At 45.4% G+C, this 23,994-nt stretch overlaps 1 protein-coding gene across 2 annotated transcripts in view; it reads left to right on the forward strand.

Moving 5' to 3' along the window:
- Positions 1 to 23,994, forward strand: part of LOC139257603 (uncharacterized) — a 71,371-nt gene that overhangs the window by 43,837 nt on the left and 3,540 nt on the right. The window contains exon 1 of one of the 2 annotated variants that reach the window (XM_070874540.1): positions 19,654 to 20,069. The exons of the other annotated variant lie outside the window; for it this stretch is intronic. Coding sequence (XP_070730641.1) covers positions 19,867 to 20,069 — 203 coding nt within the window. The 5' untranslated portion in view covers positions 19,654 to 19,866. Of the gene's footprint in view, positions 1 to 19,653; positions 20,070 to 23,994 lie in introns of those variants that run through there. 2 annotated transcript variants of the gene reach the window in all.

The following is a 23,994-nucleotide window of genomic DNA, read 5'->3' on the forward strand; positions in this document are numbered from 1 at the left end:
CGTCTCTTGTATCTACCTGCACATTCTCCCCGGAGTATCAGCACCACTATCAGCTGCACTACGACTAACACATGAGATATAATTCTAATCCCTATCTTGTATCTTTACTCAGGTATGCCTCTCCTGTCTTTGTACTTGTTACATAACCTCACCAACTAACTCAAGGCTATTCCTATCTGTACTGCCACTAGGGTATGTGAAAGGATCCTTATCCACGGATGTAGAATCTCAAGTATCAAGGCAGGTTTTTCAGGTTATCCTTTATTTCATTGTTCAGTTCTTTTGCCTTTATCCTTTAGCTCATAATATCGTTTAATGTTATTTCTTAATAGTCCTTTGAGCTCAGTTAAATCTTCAAGTAACAGGGGAATTGGTGGTGCTTGCCGTTCCATGTAATCATCAATATCTTGCTTAATCTCATCGCTTATATTTAATGTCATTGTCTTCCTGGCGGATATATATGTCATGCGTGCTCTTCCCACTGCCACCGACACTCTGGGAGTAAAGCAAAAGTTAGGCATTGTAATGTTACAAGTCAAGCCTCCGTAATCGGAAGTTCCCAGGCTAGTTACCACACAGTATTCTCCTCGCCCTTGATAGGCGTAATGTGTGGGTTCGGTCCGGGCATGGCTTATTCCAATGACACATCCTTCCGTAGTATTGTCAACCCCGCAGCTATCCTTGCTCCCATTTCCCACTGGATGAGGGCATATAGTTAGGTTTTCTTCTCTCCGGCACCCGGATAAAGATATTCCCCTTATATTTCCATTCTTTTTGATCTCAAACTGGTCCATCACGGATGTACTCTTCCCCTCGTATTATCCCTATGTTTTCAACTTCATATTGAAGATACGGGTATAAGCCTTGGTTTGTTACGGGGATCACTAGTATTATCCCTGCCATAGGGGTTTGTTTCCCCTAAAATACTCTTGTAACCGCATAAACCCTAGTCATTGCTTTCAGGATGCAGGCGTCTAATAGCCCAGTGTGCTGTGCCATTTCTTTCAACTGGGTGCTAGTTATCCAATCTGGAACTTGCCCGGTTTGTATCTGATCCACATTGTGTCTTACCTGACCGATCATCCATCTCCCATCGGCATGACATGTGTCTCTTTTCCTGTCCTTGGCATCGACCTCTCATTCCTGTTTATTTAGCTCGTTAATTGTTCGTGCATGCCCTTCCAATATGGATATACCCTCTACCAGTATTTTGGATGTTTTAGATCCTAACTGAAGATTCTATCCCTATCCCGGCCTGTTTCCTCATCATACCTCCATCGTTCCCCTCAAACTATCTACTCCTACTTGGATCACCTGTATATCTTGTGCATCTACTAGAGAGGTCCCTGTACTTGCTCCATTTAATATGTCATTCCCTATAGATCTCCTCTGTCTTCCTCCTTTGTGTCTCAGCTGCTTGTGATACTCCCTTGCTCCTGATGTGTCACTAGCTTTTCTCAGGATTGTATCCAGCAATCATGTGTACAACGCTTTAGTCTTGGGGCTAAACTTTTCTGACAGGTATTGGGTTGTTAAATTTATGCTCACAGGTGATATTTCATGCTGCACATTTTCAAATAACAACATTACTTCTGTTCCAGATTTAACTATCACAAGCTTTCCCAAGGTTAATTCCCCTGGTTTACAATATTCAGGTAACATTTTGTTACCCACTTATCTTGTGACTTCAAGATAAATGCTCCTGACACTTGGATGCCGCCCACAGGGGCTACTTTATATAGTTGTTGTACCCTCCGTTTATATTCTGTTGATAAAACACATCCTGGATATTCCAGGTTTTTAGTTAGCGTCTTACCATCTCTATTTCAACCGGATTGTTTGCACCATTTCTCCAATTGTTTGTACCGTTTCTCCGGGCATGTGCCCTTTTCCAGATCCATTTTATTATAGCCAGTACCTCTAATATTGCAAATATCCATTCTAATCCTCTAAAAAGTCCATCTGTCGTACCTTTATATTCTTTCTGCTGGGACGAGTGTTTCCATCGACCCCTACCTTTCATATTCACACAAGCACACGTATCTCCATTAATTAATACCTCATATGGTCCGCTCCACCTAGGTGCGAACCCTGGTTTCTCTGCCACCTCCTTAACCATTACCTTCGCCCCCACCTCGGGGATTATAGCCGAGGCGGTTATCTCACCGCCTTCGTCCTCCTCCTTCTGCCTTTCTCAGACCTCCTGTCACATACCTTTCAACTGCTCACTCAATTCCCTCACATACTTTCTGATTCTGTCTCGTAGGGGGCCTAAGTCGACTTCTCCTGTCACTATTCCTTCTGGTAACCTCATTGCCTTGCTCAAGGCGGTTTTAAGGGTCCAATTCATTCTCTCTACCATCCCTGAACTCTAGGGGTGATATGAGATGTGAAACTTCTGCTTAATACTGAATATTCTACAAGTTTCTTTCATCACTTGACCTATGAAATGAGTCCCTTGATCCAAGTCAATCACGTGGTAATAGGACTGCCACCCATTTAGCATTTCCACCAGTGTGTGTTTTTTATGCAGTATTGTTTCTCCTGTCATTATGACAGGTTCATTAATTTTGACTGCCCAAATGGCACAATCCAGTGCGGCCACGCATCTGGACAGACTGGCATCCACTAGTGATTGCTGTGTCGAGTAGTAAGCTACGGGTCTCATCCTATCCCCATGCATTTGTGTTACCACGGCTCCGTAGAAGCCTCCCTGGTTCTCACAATATATATGGAATGAGAAATCCATATTCGGGAGTCCCAGTCCTGGAGCTGACATTAGGGCTTCCTTCAGATTTCCACATGCCGCTTCTTGTTCAGGGCCCTATTCTATGGTTTCTAAGGATGGTCTTCCCTCTTTCACTAGCCGCTGTATTGGTTCTGCAATTGCCGCGAAGTTAAGTTCAAAATTCCTGCAATAGTTAAAGAACCCCAGTACCTTACGCATCCCTCGGACTGTTTTTGGTTGGGGCATAATCCTAATGGCCTCCTTCCTGTCATTGGACACGGTCCTAGTTCCTTGGGATATTTCGTGTCCCAGATACTGTACCACAGCTTATCCGAGTTGTGCCTTTTTGGGATTTACTTTAAATCCTGCTTTCCGTTATCTCAAATGTCTTTTCCATAACTAGAACAGAGTCTAGCACGTAGGCTTTGAAAGCTGCTTTCCGTTATCTCAAATGTTCCAATTTCAAGGCCATTACATCTCACTTTCTGTGGTTCTTCAAACACCGTATCTGAAGTCACAAGTTCAACTTTGTTTTAAACTGCTAAAGCCTGCCGTTTTAACATTTTAATTTTTCCAAAGTCCCTTTTACACTTTCGCACAGCTCTCCACTTGCCCAGGAGTTTGACCTGATCCCTGAAGGCATTTCTAGATTGTTTCCAAAACTTTTAGCTTTATTTCTTTTTTTTTTAAGAGATCAGATTTAACTTTTTATTTTAAATGTATCTCATTTTGTTGTGCCTTTTCTTAACCAATGGTACTTGAAACCTTCACAATAAAATTAACTTTTCACTGTTCCCATCCTAATTTCTGCTCCCCTTTTGTAGTATTTGTATTTATTGTTGGATTACAAAATGTCAAATATGGTAATACTGTTTTTTTTAATAGCGGACTTCTCATTTATGCTTATAGTGATTCACTGATCACAGAATGCAAAGTTCTTGTTTTATAATTATGTGCCTAACTTCTGTTTTAGAAGCTGAACATCAAAATCTCTAATCTTTTGCTCTATAAGTTCAATTTTGTGATACGGTATCTCAGAAATTACATCTTTTTAAGCTTCAACTTCTGATGCAGTAGTTGTGTAATTTTATTAAAAAGGCTTCCAAACCCAAGATTTTCCAATACAACCAAAATGTTTATCAAGGAAAATCAGCTGAAATATCTCAAAATCCCAATTCAAATATTGTATTGCCAATCTTTTATTTTAAATTCTTTTTACTGAGCTAGAAGCTTTCACGGCAAGGTTTTGCACAAAGGAAAATAGGGGCGTACCTCCACAGCCCACAGCCTCGAGAGACCCACGCAGGCTTTTTTTAAAGGCATTACAATTTCCCATCTCTATTCTTTATCTCATTCCTAGACTAAATTTATTGTCTTTCAACCCAATGTAATCAATGATTATGTGTTTTCTTTTGACAAGTAAGTGAGCGTGTCGAAATTTTTTAAAAAACCAACGGGACCATGCATTTTTTATCTTTTGCTCAACAAACCTATTCTTTGTGCACTTCCTAGCTCCGTAACTTATCATCCGAATAAATCCGCATCTGCGTTTCTAACTTAAAATGTATTTCAATTCTAGTTTCACACTTTCTTAAAACTTCCCACATTCAGGACAATACTACAAAGGGTTAAAAAAAAAAATTCACTCTGCCTGAAAAAGTGGGTGGAGCTAAAACAAACAGCTCCACCATTTTTTCAAACAGGCCTTCAGACACATGAAAAATTCATTAATTCCCACCTCAAATATTCCGCAGTCAAAAATCACACAAGCACTTTCATTCAAAGACAGACATTCACAAAAGTCACTTTTCATTCAACAAAGCTTATTAATTGTTTGGCCGGCTCTATTTTTGGATCCATACGTCACTTAAGATAGTTACTATCAGGTTTTTTATGGTTGTCCGAAAAATATCCCAGCCCCCCAATAAGGGAGCAGTGTCCAGCATATCTTTCCACGTCATACTCAGTTTTTGGTACATCTACCCTTACATCGGTTTCACTGTATTCTCAGATACTGACCGTCTTCCTATTTGTATCACCTAACCCCGGTGTCTACGGTCTCACCGACTTTATCACCTAACCCCAGTGTCTACAGTCCCATTTTATTGGCCCTGAAGTACTGGTTCAAAGAACTCACAAAGTCTTCCCAATCTTCTCCCTCCACGAACCACTCTAAAAATCCAATCGTGCTCATTTTGCAAACAAAGGTTCTTGTATTCTCATCGCCAAATGTTATGTATGCAATAAAGGTACAAACTGAGTACTGTTTAACTAAGCAACGTACAACCCTGCTTCTGCTTTATTACGGCCCAAAGTGCCTACTCACAAAATGGCTGCCCTTTTACACCAGACCAGCACCATGTGTGTGCTGCTCAGTGGCCACCAACAATGACACCATCTGGTGGCTACAAACAGCATGTACATACATGACACAGTCAAGGCCACCTACAGTCCAAACACCCAAGGTCCCACCCCACTGCTGGCCAAGAACGGGGAAACACTCATCAAGGACCCCGAGGGAGACAGGGCCCGCTGAAAGGAGCATTTCGAAGATCTCCTCAATCGAGACTCTGCCTTTGATTCAAGTGTCCTCGACTCCATCCCACAGCGTGTTACCCGCCACCACCTTAGTAAAACCTCAGCACTGCATGAGGTAGAAAAAGCCATAAGACAGCTTAAGAACAATAAGGCTACGGGAGTGGATGGAATCTCCGCTGAGGCACTTAAGTATGGTGGAGAGGCACTGTTGGTGCGAATACATGACCACACCTCTCTCATCTGGAGAGATCTCAGAGATGCAGTGATCGAGACCATCTTTAAAAAAGGGAACAAGTCCGACTGCGGCAACTACAGAGGAATCTCCCTACTATCAGCCACTGGGAAAGTCGTTGTTAGAGTCCTCCTCAACCATCTTAATTGGGAATTAAATATTCAGGGGTACTTGACAATCCGGAAGGACAGACAGAAAGGAAAAGGAGGTGGGGTAGCTCTATTGACAAAGGATGAAATCACTGCAATAGTAAGAAATGATATTGGCTCAAATGATAAGGGTGTTGAAACAGTTTGGGTGGAGATAAGGAACAAAAACAGCGTACTAAGCTTAAATAAAGGAGACTATGAAAGTATGAGGGCAGAGTTGGGTAAAGTGGACTGGGAAAATAGATTAAAGTGTAGGACGGTTGATGAACAGTGGTGTACATTTAAGGAGATATTTCACAACTCTCAAGAAAAATATATTCCAGTGAAGAGGAAAGGGTGTAAGAGAAAAGATAGCCATCCATGGCTAACTAAAGAAATAAAGGACGGTATCCAATTAAAAACAAGGGCATACAAAGTGGCCAAAACTACTGGGAGGACAGAAGACTGGGAAGCTTTTAAAAGCCAGCAAAGAACAACTAAAAAAATGATTAAGAAAGGGAAGATAGACTATGAAAGTAAAGTAGCACAAAATATAAAAACAGATAGCAAGAGTTTCTATAGATATATAAACAGGAAAAGTGTGACTAAAGTAAATATTGGTCCCTTAGAGGACAAGACCGGGGAACTAGTAATGGGGAACATGGAGATGGCAGAAACTCTGAACAAATATTTTGCATCAGTCTTTACGGCAGAGGACACTAACAATATTCCAACAGTGGATAGTCAAGGGGCTATAGGGAGGGGAGGAACTTAACACAATCACAATCACTAAGAAGGTGGTACTCAGTAAGATAATGGGATTAAAGGCAGATAAATCCCCTGGACCTGATGGCTTGCATCCTAGGGTCTTAAGAGAAGTAGCGGCAGGGATTGTGAATGCATTGGTTGTAATTTACCAATATTCCCGGGATTCTGGGGTCCCAGCAGATTGGAAAACTGCAAATGTAATGCCCCTATTTAAAAAAGGAGGCAGGCAAAAAGCAGGAAACTATAAGTTAGCCTAACATCTGTGGTTGGGAAAATGTTGGAGTCCATTATTAAAGAAGCAGTAGCAGGACATTTGGATAAGCAAAATTCAGTCAGGCAGAGTCAACATGGATTTATGAAGGGGAAGTCATGTTTGATAAGTTTGCTGGAGTTCTTTGAGGATGTAACAAACAGGGTGGATAAAGGGGAACCAATGGATGTGTCTATTTGGACTTCCAGAAGGCACTTGACAAGATGCCACAAAAAAGGTTACTGCACAAGATAAAATTCACGGGGTTGGGGGTAATATATTAGCATGGATGGAAGATTGGCTAGGTAACAAAAAACAGAGAGTCAGGATAAATGGTTCATTCTCTGGTTGGCAACCAATAACTAGTGGGGTGCCGCAGGGATCAGTGCTGGGACCCCAACTATTTACAATCTATATTAACGACTTGGAAGAAGGGACTGAGTGTAACGTAGCCAAGTTTGCTGACGATACAAAGATGGGAGGAAAAGCAATGTGTGAGGAGGATACAAAAAAATCTGCAAAAGGACATAGACAGGCTAAGTGAGTGGGCAAAAAATTTGGTAGATGGTGTATAATGTTGGAAAGTGTGAGGTCATGCACTTTGGCAAAAAAAATCAAAGAGCAAGTTATTATTTAAATGGAGAAAGATTGCAAAGTGCCGCAGTGCAGCGGGACCTGGGGGTACTTGTGCATGAAACACAAAAGGATAGTATGCAGGTACAGCAAGTGATCAGGAAGGCCAATGGCATCTTGGCCTTTATTGCAAAGGGGATGGAGTATAAAAGCAGGGACGTCTTGCTACAGTTGTACAGGGTATTGGTGAGGCCACACCTGGAATACTGCGTGCAGTTTTGGTTTCCATATTTAAGAAAGGTTATACTTGCTTTGGAGGCAATTCAGAGAAGGTTCATTAGGTTGATTCCAGAGATGAGGGGGTTGACTTATGAGGAAAGGTTGAGTAGGTTGGGCCTCTACTCATTGGAGTTCAGAAGAATGAGAGGTGATCTTATCGAAACGAATAAGATTATGAGGGGGCTTGACAGGGTGGATGCAGAAAGGATGTTTCCACTGATAGGAGAGACTAGAACTGGAGTGCACGATCTTAGAATAAAAGGCTGCTCATTTAAAACTGAGATGAGGAGGAATTTCTTCTTTCAGAGGGTTGTAAATCTGTGGAATTTGCTGCCTCAGAGTGCTGTGAAAGCTGGGACATTGAATAAATTTAAGTCAGAAATAGATAGTTTCTTGAGCGATAAGGGGTTATGGGGAGGGGCGGGGAAGTGGAGCTTCCAAGGATGTAACATTCCAAGGATACCTTCAAAGCCTCCCTGATAAAGTGCAACATCCCCACTGACACCTGGGAGTCCCTTGCCAAAGACTGCCCTAGAAACATAGAAACATAGAAACATAGAAAATAGGTGCAGGAGTAGGCCATTCGGCCCTTCTAGCCTGCACCGCCATTCAATGAGTTCATGGCTGAACATTCAACTTCAGTACCCCATTCCTGCTTTCTCGCCATACCCCTTGATCCCCCTAGCAGTAAGGACCTCATCTAACTCCTTTTTGAATATATTTAGTGAATTGGCCTCAACAACTTTCTGTGGTAGAGAATTCCACAGGTTCACCACTCTCTGGGTGAAGAAGTTCCTCCGCATCTCGGTCCTAAATGGCTTACCCCTTATCCTTAGACTGTGACCCCTGGTTCTGGACTTCCCCAACATTGGGAACATTCTTCCTGCATCTAACCTGTCTAACCCCGTCAGAATTTTATATGTTTCTATGAGGTCCCCTCTCATTCTTCTGAACTCCAGTGAATACAAGCCCAGTTGATCCAGTCTTTCTTGATAGGTCAGTCCCGCCATCCCGGGAATCAGTCTGGTGAACCTTCGCTGCACTCCCTCAATAGCAAGAATGTCCTTCCTCAGGTTAGGAGACCAAAACTGTACACAATACTCCAGGTGTGGCCTCACCAATGCCCTGTACAACTGTAGCAACACCTCCCTGCCCCTGTACTCAAATCCCCTTGCTATGAAGGCCAACATGCCATTTGCTTTCTTAACCGCCTGCTGCACCTGCATGCCAACCTTCAATGACTGATGTACCATGACACCCAGGTCTCTTTGCACCTCCCCTTTTCCTAATCTGTCACCATTCAGATAATAGTCTGTCTCTCTGTTTTTACCACCAAAGTGGATAACCTCACATTTATCCACATTATACTTCATCTGCCATGCATTTGCCCACTCACCTAACCTATCCAAGTCGCTCTGCAGCCTCACAGCATCCTCCTCGCAGCTCACACTGCCACCCAACTTAGTGTCATCCGCAAACTTGGAGATACTACACTCAATCCCCTCATCTAAATCATTAATGTACAGTGTAAACAGCTGGGGCCCCAGCACAGAACCCTGCGGTACCCCACTAGTCACTGCCTGCCATTCTGAAAAGTACCCATTTACTCCTACTCTTTGCTTCCTGTCTGACAACCAGTTCTCAATCCATGTCAGTACACTACCCCCAATCCCATGTGCTCTAACTTTGCACATCAATCTCTTGTGTGGGACCTTGTCGAACGCCTTCTGAAAGTCCAAATATACCACATCAACTGGTTCTCCCTTATCCACTCTACTGGAAACATCCTCAAAAAATTCCAGAAGATTTGTCAAGCATGATTTCCCTTTCACAAATCCATGCTGACTTGGACCTATCATGTCACCTCTTTCCAAATGCACTGCTATGACATCCTTAATAATTGATTCCATCATTTTACCCACTACCGATGTCAGGCTGACCGGTCTATAATTCCCTGTTTTCTCTCTCCCTCCTTTTTTAAAAAGTGGGGTTACATTGGCTACCCTCCACTCCATAGGAACTGATCCAGAGTCAATGGAATGTTGGAAAATGACTGTCAACGCATCCACTATTTCCAAGGCCACCTCCTTAAGTACTCTGGGATGCAGCCCTAAGTGGAGGAAGTGCATCCGGGAGGGCGCTGAGCACCTCGAGTCTCATCGCCGAGAGCATGCAGAAATCAAGCGCAGTCAGCGGAAAGAGGGTGTGGCAAACCAGTCCCACCCACCCCGTCCCTCAACGACTATCTGTCCCACCTGTGACAGAGACCATGGTTCTCGTATTGGACTGTTCAGCCACCTAAGGACTCATTTTTAGAGAGGAAGCAAGTCTTCCTCGATTCCGAGGGACTGCCTATGATGGGATTGATAAGTATCTCTCTTTTTTTTTTATAATCATATAAGCCTAATTAGAGGGATGGCAGGACATCTCAGTCCTAGGGAGTGCAAATCCCGTGGCACCTGGGAAATCCTGGACGCTTCGTGCGGCCTAGACAACCATGTGTGCAGGTGGCGTCTCCAGCTTCAACTACTCGAGCTCTGCGTTTTGGAGCTTGAGCGGCGGCTAGAGTCAATACGGTAGCGAGGATGTGGGTGAACACCAGATGGAAAAAGAACTTTAGGTAGGTAGTGCAGGATTCCCCCTTGAGTCCATCTTGCTTTCCAACCAATATTCTCTGCTGAGGGTGATGGTGCCTCTGGGGAGTGCAGCCAGAGCCAAGACCAAGGCACCACAGGTGGTTCAGCTGCACAGCGGGGAGGGTCACAGAATAAATGAGCTGTAGTGGTAGGGGATTCAATAGTTAGGGGCATAGAGAGGTGTTTCTGTGGCTGTAGACGTGACTCCAGGATGGTATGGTGCCTCCCTGTGCCAGGGTCAAGGATGTCACAGAGCGAACGTGGGGCATACTGGGCGGAGTGGGTAAACTGCTAGAGGTCGTGGTCCATATCGGGACCAATGACATAGGTAGAAAGAGGGATGAGGTCCTTCAGGCAGAATTTATGGATTTATGAGAAAAATTAAAGGGTAGGACCTCAAAGGTAGTAATCTCTAGGTTACTACCATGTGTTAATGAGTACAAGAATAGGATAAAGAGGATGAACGCATGGCTGGAGAGTTGGTGTAGGAGGGAGGGAGGGCTTTAAATTCGTGAGGCATTGGGACCGCTTCTGGGGGAGATAGGACCTGTACAAACTGGATGGGTTCCACCTCAACAGTGCTGGGACTAATATCCTCATGGGGAGATTTGCTAGTGCTATTGGGGAGTGTTTAAACTAGCTTGGCAGGGGATGGAAACACGAGAACAAATTCTATATGGAAGGAAGCTGAAAATAGAAAGCAAGAATGTAGAAAGTGAATCTGTAAGACAGAGGAAACAAGGGTTAGTAAGTAGTAATCAAGGAGGTCTTCCTGTGCTAAATGGTATATACTTCAATGCAAGGAGTACTTAGCGAATAAGGTGGATGAGCTGAGAGCACAGATAGACAATTAGGAGTGTGACATTATAGCCATTACAGAGACATGGCTGAAAGAGGGGCAAGTTTGGCAGCTAAATATTCCTGGTTACAGGATTTTTAGACAAGACAGAGAGGGGAGTAAAAAGGGAGGGGGTGTCACGGTATTGATTAAAGAAACTATTACAGCTGTGAGGAGGGATGATATGTTAGCAGGATTATCAAATGAGGCCATATGGGTCAAACTGAAAAATAAAAAAGTGGCGATCATACTACTGGGCATGTATTATAGACCCCCAAACAGTGGGAGGGAGATAGAAAAGCAAATATGTAGGCAAATTTCTGTGAAGTCCAAAAACAATAGAACAGTAAGAGTAGAGGATCAACTATCCTAGTTGTTATGTATTTAACCCCTTGTAACCTGCATGACACCTGTCCACCAGAGAGCCTACCTGTTGGAGTCCCAAGGGATCCCAGCATCCCTTGGGAGCACAGTATATAAGCAGGCCACCCACGAGGTACCTGCACTCTGGAACTACAATAAAGGAACTATGGTCACACATGCTCATTACACACAGTACTCGGTCTCAACATTTATTATGAGTGTAACAATTGGCGACGAGGTAACGAACAACCGCACGAAAATGTAAAGAACAGTTGGCATCTTGGAGAAGTTCTCAGAGGGGGATGATTGGGAGACTTTCGTGGAGAGACTTGACCAAAACCTCGTGGCCAACGAGCTGGAAGGGAACGAGACCATGACCAAACGAAGGGCGATCCTCCTAACTATCTGTGGGGCAACAACCTATGGCCTCATGAAGAATCTCCTGGCCCCGGCTAAACCAGCAGAGAAATCCTACGAAGAACTGTGTATGCTGGTCCGGGAGCACCTAAATCTTAAGGAAAGTGTTTTGATGGCGAGATATCGGTTCTACACGTGTCAACGATCGGAGGGCCAGGAAGTGGCGAGCTACGTCGCCGAACTAAGGCGCCTTGCAGGACATTGTGAGTTTGAGGGATTCCTAGAATAAATGCTCAGAGACTTTTTTGTACTGGGCATCAGACATAAGACAATCCTTCGCAAACTGTTGACTGTAGAAACTCCGAATCTGAGTAAAGCCATAACGATAGCCCAGGCATTTATGTCCACCAGCCACAACATCAAGCAGATTTTGCAGAACAAAGAAGTTTCAGCCAGTACTGTGCATGAAGTAATTTAGGTTTTGAGCAGAAATGTACAGGGCAGAACGTACACGCCGGCTGCTGTGGCCCGACTCAATTGACCCAGAGTCCGCCATCATCTGTTAATGCGAGGCAGTTAACATCCTGTTGGCACTGTGGGGGTGATCATCGGCCCCATCGATGCCGCTTCAAGCACTATGTGTGCAATGGCTGCAGAACAATGGGACACCTCCAACGAATGTGCAGGCGAGCTGCAAACCACCATGGAATTGGAAACTTGTACGGAGGAGGCAGAGGTGTACGGGGTACACACATTCATGACGAAATGCCCACCAATAATGTTGAAAGTTGAACTGAACGGTATTCCAGTGTCTATGGAGCTGGACACGGGGGCAAGCTAGTCCATAATGAGTAAAACAGCCTTCGACAGTCTGTGAGGGAAGAAGGCACACAGGCCCAAGCTCAGCCCCATTCACACCAAACTAAGGACTTATACAAAGGAACTAATCCCTGTAATTGGCAGTACTGAAGTCAAAGTCTCCTATGATGGAGCAGTATACGAACTCCCGCTGTGGATTGTGCCAGTGGATGGCCCCACGTTGTTTGACAGAAGCTGGCTGGGGAAAATCCGCTGGAACTGGGACGACATCCGAGTGCTCTCGTCAGTCGATGACACCGCATGTACCCAGGTTCTAAGCAAATTCCCTTTGTTATTTGAGCCAGGCATTGGAAGTTTCTCGGGGGCGAAAGTACAGATCCATTTGGTTCCCGGTACCCAACCCATCCACCACAAGGCTCGGGCGGTACCGTACATGATGCGTGAAAAAGTGGAAATTGAGCTGGACAGGCTGCAACGTGAAGGCATCATCGCGCCGGTGGAATTCAACGACTGGGCCAGTCCAATTGTTCCGGTACTCAAGGAGGACGGTACGGTTAGAATTTGCGGGGACTATAAAGTAACGATTAACCATTTTTCGCAGGACCACTACCCGCTACCCAAGCAGACGACCTATTCGCAACCCTGGCTGGAGGGAAGACATTCACCAAGCTGGACCTGACCTCGGTCTATATGACGCATGAGCTGCATGAGTCTTCGAAAGGCCTCACCTGCATCAACACGCACAAAGGTCTGTTTATTTACAACTGGTGCCACTTTGGGATTCGGTCGGGTGCAGCGGAACATGGAAAGCCTGGTAAAGTCAGTTCCTTGCACAGTGGTTTTCCAGGATGACATATTGGTTACAGGTCGGGACACCATGGAGCATTTGAAGAATCTGGAGGAGGTTCTTAGTCGGTTGGATCGCATGGGGCTCAGGTTGAAACGCTTGCAGTGTGTTTTCCTGGCACAGGACGTTGAATTCCTTGGAAGCAGGATCGCAGCAGACAGCATCAGACCCACCAATGCCAAGATGGAGGCCATCAAGAACACGCTGTGACCACGGAACGTGACAGAGCTGCGGTCGTTCCTGGGACTCCTTAACTACTTCGGTAATTTCCTATCTGGGTTAAGCACCCTGCTAGAACCCCTGCATGCGCTACTGCGCAAGAGAGACGAGGGGAATTCACAAGAAAGCCAGAAATTTACTGTGTTCTAACAAACTGCTTGTTCTGTATAACCCATGTAAATGACTAGTGTTAGCTTGCGATGCGTCATCATACGGGGTCGGGTGTGTGTTACAACAGGCTAATGAATCGGGAATTTTGCAACCAGTTGCGTATGCATCCAGGAGTTTGTCCAAGGCCAAAAGGGCCTACAGCCTGGTTGAAAAAGAGGCTCCGGCGTGCGTTTACAGGATAAAAAAAATGCACCAGTACTTGCTTGGCCTCAAGTTCGAGCTTGAAACTGACCACAAGCCGCTATTCTCGGAGAGCAAATAAATTAATACCAATGCCTCTGTCCGCATCCAAAGATGGGCGCTCACGCTGTCGGCATACAACTATGTAATTTGCCACAGACTGGGCACAGAGAACTGTGCAGATGCTCTCAGTCGGCTACCATTGCCCACCACCGGGGTGGAAATGGCACAGCCAGTGAACTTGCTTATGGTCATGAAGGCATTTGAGAACGAGAAATCCCCCGTTACGGCCCGCCAGATCAGGACCTGGACCAGCCAGGATCCTTTACTGTTCCTGGTAAAAAAACTGTGTCCTCCATTGGAGCTGCTCCAGTGTCACAGTGGAAATGCAGGAAGCGATTAAGCCATTCCACAGACGCAAAGATGAGCTGTCCCTGCAGGTGGATTGTCTCTTGTGGGGCAATTGTGAGTTCTTGCCCAAGAAAGGCAGGGACACATTTATTTGTGAACTGCACAGCACCCACCCAGGCATCGTGATGATGAAAGCCATAGCCAGATCCCACGTGTGGTGGCCAGGCATCGACTCAGATTTAGAGTCATGTGTGCGCCAGTGCAACACTTGCTCTCAGTTGAGCAATGCACCCAGCAAGGCACCGCTAAGTTTATGGTCCTGGCCATCCAAACTGTGGTCAAGGATCCATGTAGAGTATGCGGGCCCATTCCTAGGCAAGATGTTCTTGGTTGTCGTGGACGCTTACTCAAAGTGGATTGAATGTGCAACAATGTCTGTAAGCACGTCCACGGCCACCATTGAAAGTCTATCAGCAATGTTTGCCACGCACGGCCTGCCCGATATCCTAGTCAGCGACAATAGGCCGTGCTTCACCAGTGCCGAATTCAAAGAGATCATGACCCGCAACGGGATCAAACATGTCACATCTGCGCCGTTCAAGCCTGCATCCAACTGCCAGGCAGAACGGGCAGTTCAGACCATCAAACAAAGCTTGAAACGCGTGTCGGAAGGCTCCCTGCAGACCCGGTTGTCCCGAGTACTGCTCAGCTACCATACCAGACCCCACTCACTCACAGGGATTCCTCCAGCCGAGCTGCTCATGAAAAGGGTGCTTAAAACAAGGCTCTCTCTGGTCCACCCTGATCTACATGATCACATGGAGGACAAGCGGCATCAACAAAGTGTGTACCATGACCGTGCAAACTTGTCACGCAATATTGAGATCAATGATCCTGTGTTTGTGCTCAATTATGGACATAGTCCCAAATGGTATAGAGGGTGCGGAATTCTTAAAATGCATCCAAGAGAACTTTTTTAGTCAGTATGTAATAGGAGGGGGTGGTTCTAGGTTTCGTTTTGGGGAATAAAGCTGGGCAGGTAGAAGGAGTTTCAGTGGGAGAGCACTTGGGTGCCAGTGACCATAATTTAGTCAGAATCAAAGTAGTTATGGATAAGGACAAGGAGAGACCAGGAATAAAAGTCCCAAATTGGGGAAAAGCTAACTTTGCTAAGTTAAGAAGTGATTTGGCCACAGTGGGCTGGAAACAGTTACTTGTAGGTAAATCGGTGTCGGAACAGTGGGAGGCATTCAAGGAGGAAACATAGAAACATAGAAAATAGGTGCAGGAGTAGGCCATTTGGCCCTTCGAGCCTGCACCGCCATTCAATGAGTTCATGGCTGAACATGCAACTTTAGTACCCCATTCCTGCTTTCTCGCCATACCCCTTGATCTCCCTAGTAGTAAGGACTACATCTAACTCCTTTTTGAATATATTTAGTGAATTGGCCTCAACAACTTTCTGTGGTGGAGAATTCCACAGGTTCACCACTCTCTGGCTGAAGAAGTTTCTCCTCATCTTGGTCCTAAATGGCTTACCTCTTATCCTTAGACTGCGATCCCTGGTTCTGGACTTCCCCAACATTGGGAACATTCTTCCTGCATCTAACCTGTCTAAACCCGTCGGAATTTTAAATGTTTCTATGAGATCCCCTCTCATTCTTCTGAACTCCAGTGAATACAAGCCCAGTTGATCCAGTCTTTCTTGATATGTCAGTCCCGCCATCCCGGAAATCAGTCTGGTGAACCTTCGCTGCACTCCCTCAATAGCAAGAATGTCCTTCCTCAAGTTAGGAGACCAAAACTGTACACAATACTCCAGGTGTGGCCTCACCAAGGCCCTGTACAACTGTAGTAACACTTCCCTGCCCCTGTACTCACTATGAAGGCCAACCGGAGGGCTCAGACCAAACATGTGCCTTTAAAGAAAAAGGGTGGGAATTACAATTTTAGAGCCTCCTGAATGTCTAGGGACTTACATTTCTTTATCCTCTAGGGAGGATAAAGAAATAAGGGAGGCGTGTGTCAAATACCGATGGCTAAATACTGTAGAATCTCTGGAGGAATATAGAAAGTTCAGAGGTAAAATTAAAAGGAATATTAGGAATGCTAAAAGAGAGTATGAAAAATTCTTGGCAAGTAAAATTAAGGAAAACCCAAAGATGTTCTATAAATATATTAAAAGTAAGAGGATAACTAAAGAAAGGTTAGGGCCTATTAGAGACCATGAGGGTAATCTCTGTGTGGAGGCAGAAGATGTGAGTATGGTTCTTAATGAATACTTTGCGTCTGTTTTCACAAAGGAAAGGGACAATACAGATACTGGTATCGAGGAGACGTGCGAAATTCAGGATGAAGTAAACATAGTGAGAGGTGAGGTATTAAGGGATTTAGCAGCTATGAAAGTGGATAAGTCCCCAGGCCCGGATGAAATGCATCCCAGGCTGTTGAGTGAAGCAAAAGAGGAAATAGCAGAGGGCTTGACCATCATTTTCCAGTCCTCTTTTGATTTAGGCATGGTGCCAGAAGAATGCTAATGTGGTACCCTTGTTTAAGAAGGGAGAAAGGGCTAGGCCGAGTAATTACAGGCCTGTCAGCCTAACCTCAGTGGTGGGAAAATGATTGGAAAAAATCCTGAAGGACAGGATAAATCTACATTTAGAAAGGCAAGGTTTAATCAGGGACAGTCAGCACGGATTTGTTAAGGGAAGATCGTGCTTGATTAACCTGAGTGAATTTTTCGAGGAGGTAACCAGGACGGTAGTGTGTACGATGGACTTTAGCAAAGCCTTTGATAAGGTCCCACATGGCAGACTGGTCACGAAGGTAAAAGCCCATGGGATCCAGGGCAAAGTGGCAAGTTGGATCCAAAATTGGTTTAGAGGTAGGAAGCAAAAACTAATGATTGATCGATGTTTTTGTGACTGGAAGGATGTTTTTGTGACTGGAAGGATGTTTCCAGTCGGGTTCCGCAGGGCTCAGTATTGGGACCCTTGCATTTTGTGGTATACATCAATGATTTAGATTTGAATATAAGGGGTATGATTAAGAAGTTTGCAGATGAACTTAAATAGGTTGTGTGGTTGAAAATGAAGAGAAAAGTCATGGACTGCAGGAGGATATCAATCTACTGGTCAGGTGGGCAGAACAGTGGCAAATGGAATTTAATTCGGAGAAGTGTGAGGAAATGCACTTGGGGAAGGCTAATAAGGGTATACACATTAAATGGTAGGCCACTTAGAAGTGTAGATAAAGGGACCTTGGAGTGCTTGTCCACAGATCCCGGAAAGTTGCAGGCAAGGTGGATAAGGTGGTTAAGAAGGCATACGGAATGCTAGCCTTTATTGGCCGAGGCATAGAATACAAGAGCAGGGGGATTATGGTTAATTTGTATAATACTCTGGTTAGCCACAGCTGGAATACTGCACTTAGTTCTGGTCGCTGTAATATAGGAAGGACGTGATTGCACTGGAGAGGGTGTAGAGGAGATTTACGAGGATATTGCCTGGAATGCAGAATCTTAGTTATGAGGACAGATTGGATAGGCTGGGTTTGTTCTCCTTGGAACAGAGGAGGCTGAGAGGAGACCTCATTGAGGTGTATAACATTTTGAGGGGCCTGGATATAGTGGATAGCAAGGGCCTATTTCCCTTGGTGGAGGGGTCAATTATGAGGGGGCATAATTTTAAAGTGGTTGGTAGAAGGTTTAGAGGTGATTTGAGGGGAAGCTTCTTCACGCAGAGGGTTGTGGGGGTCTAGACTTCACTGGGTGGTAGAGGCAGAAATCCTCACCTCATTTAAAAGGTGCTTGGATGGGCACTTGAAGTGCCGTGACCTGCAGGGTTACGGACCTGGAGCTGGTATATGGGATTTGACTGGATAACCTCTTGTTGGCTGGCGCAGATACGATGGTAAGTACTTAAGGGAATCTAATACGGCCAGAGTGATCTCCTGGACTAGTTTCGATCGCATGGATGGGTTGGAGAGGAATTTTCCCAGATCTTTTCCCCCCAAATGGCCTGGGTTTTTAATCTGTATTTTTGCCCCACCCAGACTGCATGCCTCCGGTTGGGGTGGAGTGTAAAATGTTGTGATGCATGGAGTATCGCAGTTGTGTGGGGCAGACGGGTTGGGACGGATACTCTTTATCTTTCTGCCGTTGTTCATAGGTTTATATGTAACCTTCAGGGCTGCTGATCGAGGGCCTTGTGGCTCTTTGTCAGCCGGTGCGGACACAATGGGCCAAACTGGCCTCTTTCTGCGCTGTGGATTTCTATGTTCCTATAAGGTTGACAGCCGCGGAGGGAATATCCCCAGAGGAGATGAGGTCAGTGACGGTCTTGGAAACAATGGCTTGGTGTTTGGTAGTGGGGTCATGGTTCAGGGGAAGGTAGTAGGAGGTATCAGAGTTGGTGTTCAGCCTTCATACAGTAAAGATCAGTTCACCAAACAACAGCACCACCCTTGTCAGCAAGTTTAATGACAATGTTGGGGTTGGATCTGAGAGCACAGAGTGCTGCAAGTTCAGAGGGAGGTAGGTTGGAGTGAGGGGAAGCAAAGAAATTGAGGCAACTGATGTCACGTCAGCAGTTAGCATTCAAAAGATCTAGAGAGGGTAATAGGCCAGAGGGAGGGGTCCAGGTAAAACAAGAATTCTGAAAGCATGAGTTAGGCCACAGCTAGAGTATACGTGCAGTTCTGATCACCACATTACAGGAAAGATGTGATTTACAAAGATGTTGCCAAGACCGGAGAATTTTAGCTATGAGGAAAGATTGGATAGACTGGGATTGTTTTCTTTGAAACAGAGGAGGCTGAAAGGAGATTTAATTGAGATATATAAAATTATGAGCAGCCTAGAGTGGTTAGGGAGGACATATTTCCCTTAGCAGAGGGGTCAATAACTAGGGAGCATAAATTTAAAGTAATTGGTAGAATGATTAGAGGGGTGTTGACGAGAACCTTTTTCCACCCAGAGGGTGATGGGAGTCTGGAACTCACTGCCTGGAAGGGTGGGAAAGGCAGAACCCCCCCCTGCATTTAAACAGTACTTGGATGTGCACTTGAAGTGCCATAACCTACAGGGCGACAAACCAGGAGCTGAAAGGTGGGATTTGGCTGGATAGCTCTTTGTCAGCCGGCAGACACAATGGGTCGAATGGCCACCTTCTGTGGCATAGATTTCTATGATTACATAGGAATTATCGCCAAAGCCCGACCCTCCCCATCAACACTGACGGACCTGCTAAATATTTCATGTTTGAAAGACGAGTTGCTCTAACGGTCCTTGCATAGTCCTCCGCGCGCAAGCGCCGTTTTAAAACCCTCTTCGAACAACATTCAATGACGCACTTCCGGATATGAGAACCAATCAGAGCGTGCAGTGGAGCCGCCGGTTATCCAATCGGATGAGGAGAAATTCAAATAGCGGGGCGGTAACCCAATTGGCCGATACACTCTGCTCCCCAGGCTATCGTGGTGCCGGCTGCGGCCGCAGGCCCTGAGCTTTACAGTCAGGAGAGAGTGCCGTGCTTTCTCTGTTAAGACAGGTTGTGTCTCCCTCCACACCTCCCCAATTGCTCGGACAGGATGATGAGGCAACAGCTACGGGGTAGCCGCCTGGCTACGGTGCGCACATACGGTAAATACAATGTGCGGACGGTGAAGGCCCACAAGTGGTTGAGCCCAGAGGCGGGCAGGGAGCATCTCTTCTCGTCTTCGGACTCTGTGAACACCACCCGTTCCCGGAGCACCGACAGCAGTAACCCGTCCTTCACCATCGGCAAGAAAAGGTGCAGAAACTCATTTGTGTTTCATTGAGAACGATCGTAATCGTCCTAAACTGGTAACGTCATTTTACAAACCGGATTGTGAGTTGTGTGAGTGCATATTATCCTCTTTGTAAAAAGCAATATGCCGTGGATCATCATCATCGGCAGTCCCTCGAAATCGAGAAAGGTTTGCTTTCACTCGAAATATGAGTTCTTGGGTGACTGAACAATCCAATACGGGAATTATAGTCTCTGTCACAGGTGGGACAGTCGTTGAAGGAAAGGGTGGGTGGGACTGGTTTGCCGCACGCTCCTTCCGTTGCTTGTGGTTGTTTACTGTATGCTCTTGGCGATCAGACTTTAGGTGCTCAGCGCCCTCCCGGATGCACTTCCTCCACTTAGTGCAGTCTTTGGCTAGGGAGTCCCAGGTGTTGGTGGGGATGTTGCATTTTATCAAGGAGGCTTTGAGGGTGTCCTTGAAACATTTCCTCTGCCCACCTTGGGCTCGCTTGCCGTGTAGGGGTTCCGGTAGAGCGCTTGTTTTGGGAGTCTTGTGTCGGGCATGTGAACAGTGTGGGCTGCCCAACAGAGCTGGTCGAGTGTGGTCAGTGCTTCGATGCTAGGGATGTTGGCCTGATCACCAACGTTGGTGCGTCTGTCCTCCCAGGGGATTTGCAGGATCTTGCGGAAACACCATATACAGTAGACACCTCAAATTGCTGGAGAAATGCCATCAACAATGTCTCCGCAAGATCCTGTTATGGATATCCTGTGCTATTCCACACGGTAAGTCAAGGAAGTGCGGTCTCTTTCTCTTGCCTTATGTCTTGATGCTGTTTCTCAATGTGTATCGTCTTTTCTCTTAGCATGTTGTTTTGCTTCTCTCCCTGTCTTCTTTCCTTGCAGGTGCTTAAAACCTTATTTTGGATGCTAGAAATTTGTTACTGGGAGAGGTGGGGCACAATCAAAAATCTTCATAAAGCTTTTTGAGTGATTTGTGTGGAAAATACAGTGCCAAGTGGTGGTTGTACCGGGAGCTGAGTGCTCAGATTAATTTTTGGAAGTGGTATTAGAGTGCCACCTACAGGGGTTCCAGGAGAATTAATGGGTGAGTGGCCTGGGATTTGCAGTCAGCGGGCAAAGCGAAGTAGACTTAGCACAAGGATCTTGCAATCCCTGTGTCAAGAACTTTGGGTTTTCCTATCTTCAATTCAAATCATCAACGGAATCCCTTGTGCAAACTGCTGTGATGACAACAGGCTGGCTATGCAGCTAATCAAAAGGCAGAATTCTTACACAGCAAACAAGGAAGTGAGTAAGCTCTGAAAATTCTAACTTTTTACGCTATTTAGAGAGAGCAATATAAAGATTGGGGCTACCAGATGGGGACTTGAGGCCATGATCGGATCAGCCATGATCATATTAAATGACAGAGCAGGCTCGAGGGGCCGTATGGCCGACTCCTGCTCCTATTTCTTGTATTCTTCTGAGAAGTTTGGCTTTTTCAATGTGCAATTGAGATCAGTGCAGTGTAGTAGGAATTCCTAGTGCGAGCTGGTGTGACAGCAACATGCTGTCTAAGCAGCTAATCACACTGCAGAATTCTCACAGACAGAGAACCAGGAAGTGAATAAGCTTCTTTTATTCTGACTTTTAAAAAATGTTATAGGGAGCAAAACAAAGATTGGGGTTCTCACCTGGGGAAAAGGTAAACCTAAAATAAATATGAACAACCTTTTAAAATATATAAGTTTCTTTTAAAGTTTCTTAAAAATGTGATTTTTATTATAATGGAGAAATTTGACACCCCGCAAAACTAAAATTAGTTTTTCAGGGCCATAACATTTATTTAGCAGGCGAGACACTATGAAAACGCCAGTTACACCTAATCCAACAAGGATGAACTTTTAATGGGGTATTTCACAGCAATATTACCGAGGAAGAACTGATTTCCCTGATTGCACTGATTGCCGACTATGGGGAAGTGGTGGAGGGACACAGCGCAGCCAGTGTCGAAGCAGTGAATGACTGACAGTAACTTCAGGACTTCTGCGTTGGGATGTGCATGCGCTGACCTGTGGTCAGTTTCAAAGAGGTAATAACAGCAAATGTGGTTCGTTCGCTGTTATTACCCACCACAAATTCCGGGCCTTAGTCTGCTTTTTCTACTTTTCCTGCAGTAATCCATTCATACCCCAGCCAGGAACTGGTAAAATAGGTTACTGTCAGCTTTTTTTTATGTCACCTATGTTACAGCAGTTACACAGAATTTATAAAAAAATGTTTTTTAGGAGTGGGAATCCTGATCAATTTTTCTCGCAACCTATGACAGTAAGCCCTCTAGTTTGAAGATCTCTAGTGCTGCTCCAGCTAAGAGCAGCCAGCTCAGCACAGATGATGGATCAAACCCGATACCTTCTTGTTCTAGTATATCTTTCACTATTTATTGGCTAAAATCACTGAGCTATTGGAGGAACAATAGGCAGTTATGTGAAAAAATATTTTGAAATTAATGAAATGAATAGTTCTAATGTTAATAAAAACAGAGAATGCTGGAAATCTCAGCAGGTCAATCAGCATCTGTGGAGAGAAGCAGAGTTAACATTTCAGGTCTGTGATCCTTCGTCAGAACTGGAAAAGTTTGAGATGTAACAGATTGTTAAGGAAGTGCAGGGCCAGTGAAAGGGGAAGGGGAGGGAAGAACAAAAGGGAAGGTCTATGATAGGGTGGAAGGCAGAAGAGATTAAGAGACAAAAGGAATGATGGGCAAAAATGAGATGGTGATGGAATAAGATAAGAAACAAAAGATGAGACTAGATGAGGTATGAATGGCGGATTCAACACCAGCTGCTATAGGAAAGAGAAAAAAAGGGAGAGGGTTTGTAAAAAAAAAGGGAAAAAATACGGGCAGAGGTTATGTTCTGAAATTGTTGAACTCGATGTTGAGTCTAGAAGGCTGCAAAGTGCCTAAACGAAAGATGAGGTGCTGTTCCTTGAGCATGCATTGAGCTTCTTTGGAACAGTGTAGGGCGGTGATGTCGGAGTGAGAGTTGAGCAGAGAATTAAAGTGACAGGTGACTGGAAGCTCAGGGTTACGCTTACGGACTGAGCGGAGGTGTTCTGCAAAGTGATCACCCAATCTGCGTTTGATCTCCCCAATGTAGAGGAGACCACATCGTGAGCAGCGAATACAGTATACTAAATTGAAAGTAAATCACAGTTTTACCTGGAAGGAGTGTTCTGGGCCCTGGACAGTGGGAAGGGAGGATGTAAAAGGGCAGGTCTTGAATCTCCTGTGCTTGCACGGGAAGGTGCCGTGAGATGGGGAGGGGGTGCTGGGGGTGAGTGGACCAGGGTGTCGTGGAGGGAGTGGTCCCTTTGGAATGCTGAGAGGGGAGGGCAGGGGAAGATGTATTTGGTGGTGGAGGTGGTGGAAGTGGTGGAGGATGATCTTTTGAACATGGAGGTTGGTGGGGTGAAAGGTGTGGACAAGGGGAACCCTGTCGTGGTTCTGGAAGGGAGGGGAAGGGGTGAGAGCAGGAGTGTGGGAAATAGAACGGACACAGTTGAGGGCCATGTTAATCATGTTGGAGGGGAATCCTCGCTTGAGGAAAAAGGAAGATATATCAGAGGCACAGTATGGAAGGTGGCGTCGTCAGAATAGATGCGACGGAGACGGAGAAACTGGGAGAATGGAATGGAGTCCTTATAGGATGCAGGGTGGGAGGAAGTGTAGTCCAGGTAGATGTGGGAGTCAGTGGGCTTATCGTGAATGTTTGTCAATAATGACAATGTCGGGGTTGGATTTGAGAGAGCGGAGTGCTGCAAGTTCAGAGAGTGAAAGGTTGGAGAGAGTGAGGGGAGCAGAGAAATTGAGACGGCCGATGTTCCGTCGACAGTTCGCAATATAGTTCTAATGTTAACCTAGATAGGAAAGAAAAATGAA

The sequence above is a fragment of the Pristiophorus japonicus genome, unplaced genomic scaffold (genome assembly GCF_044704955.1).
Source record: "Pristiophorus japonicus isolate sPriJap1 unplaced genomic scaffold, sPriJap1.hap1 HAP1_SCAFFOLD_881, whole genome shotgun sequence".
Taxonomy (NCBI): domain Eukaryota; kingdom Metazoa; phylum Chordata; class Chondrichthyes; family Pristiophoridae; genus Pristiophorus; species Pristiophorus japonicus.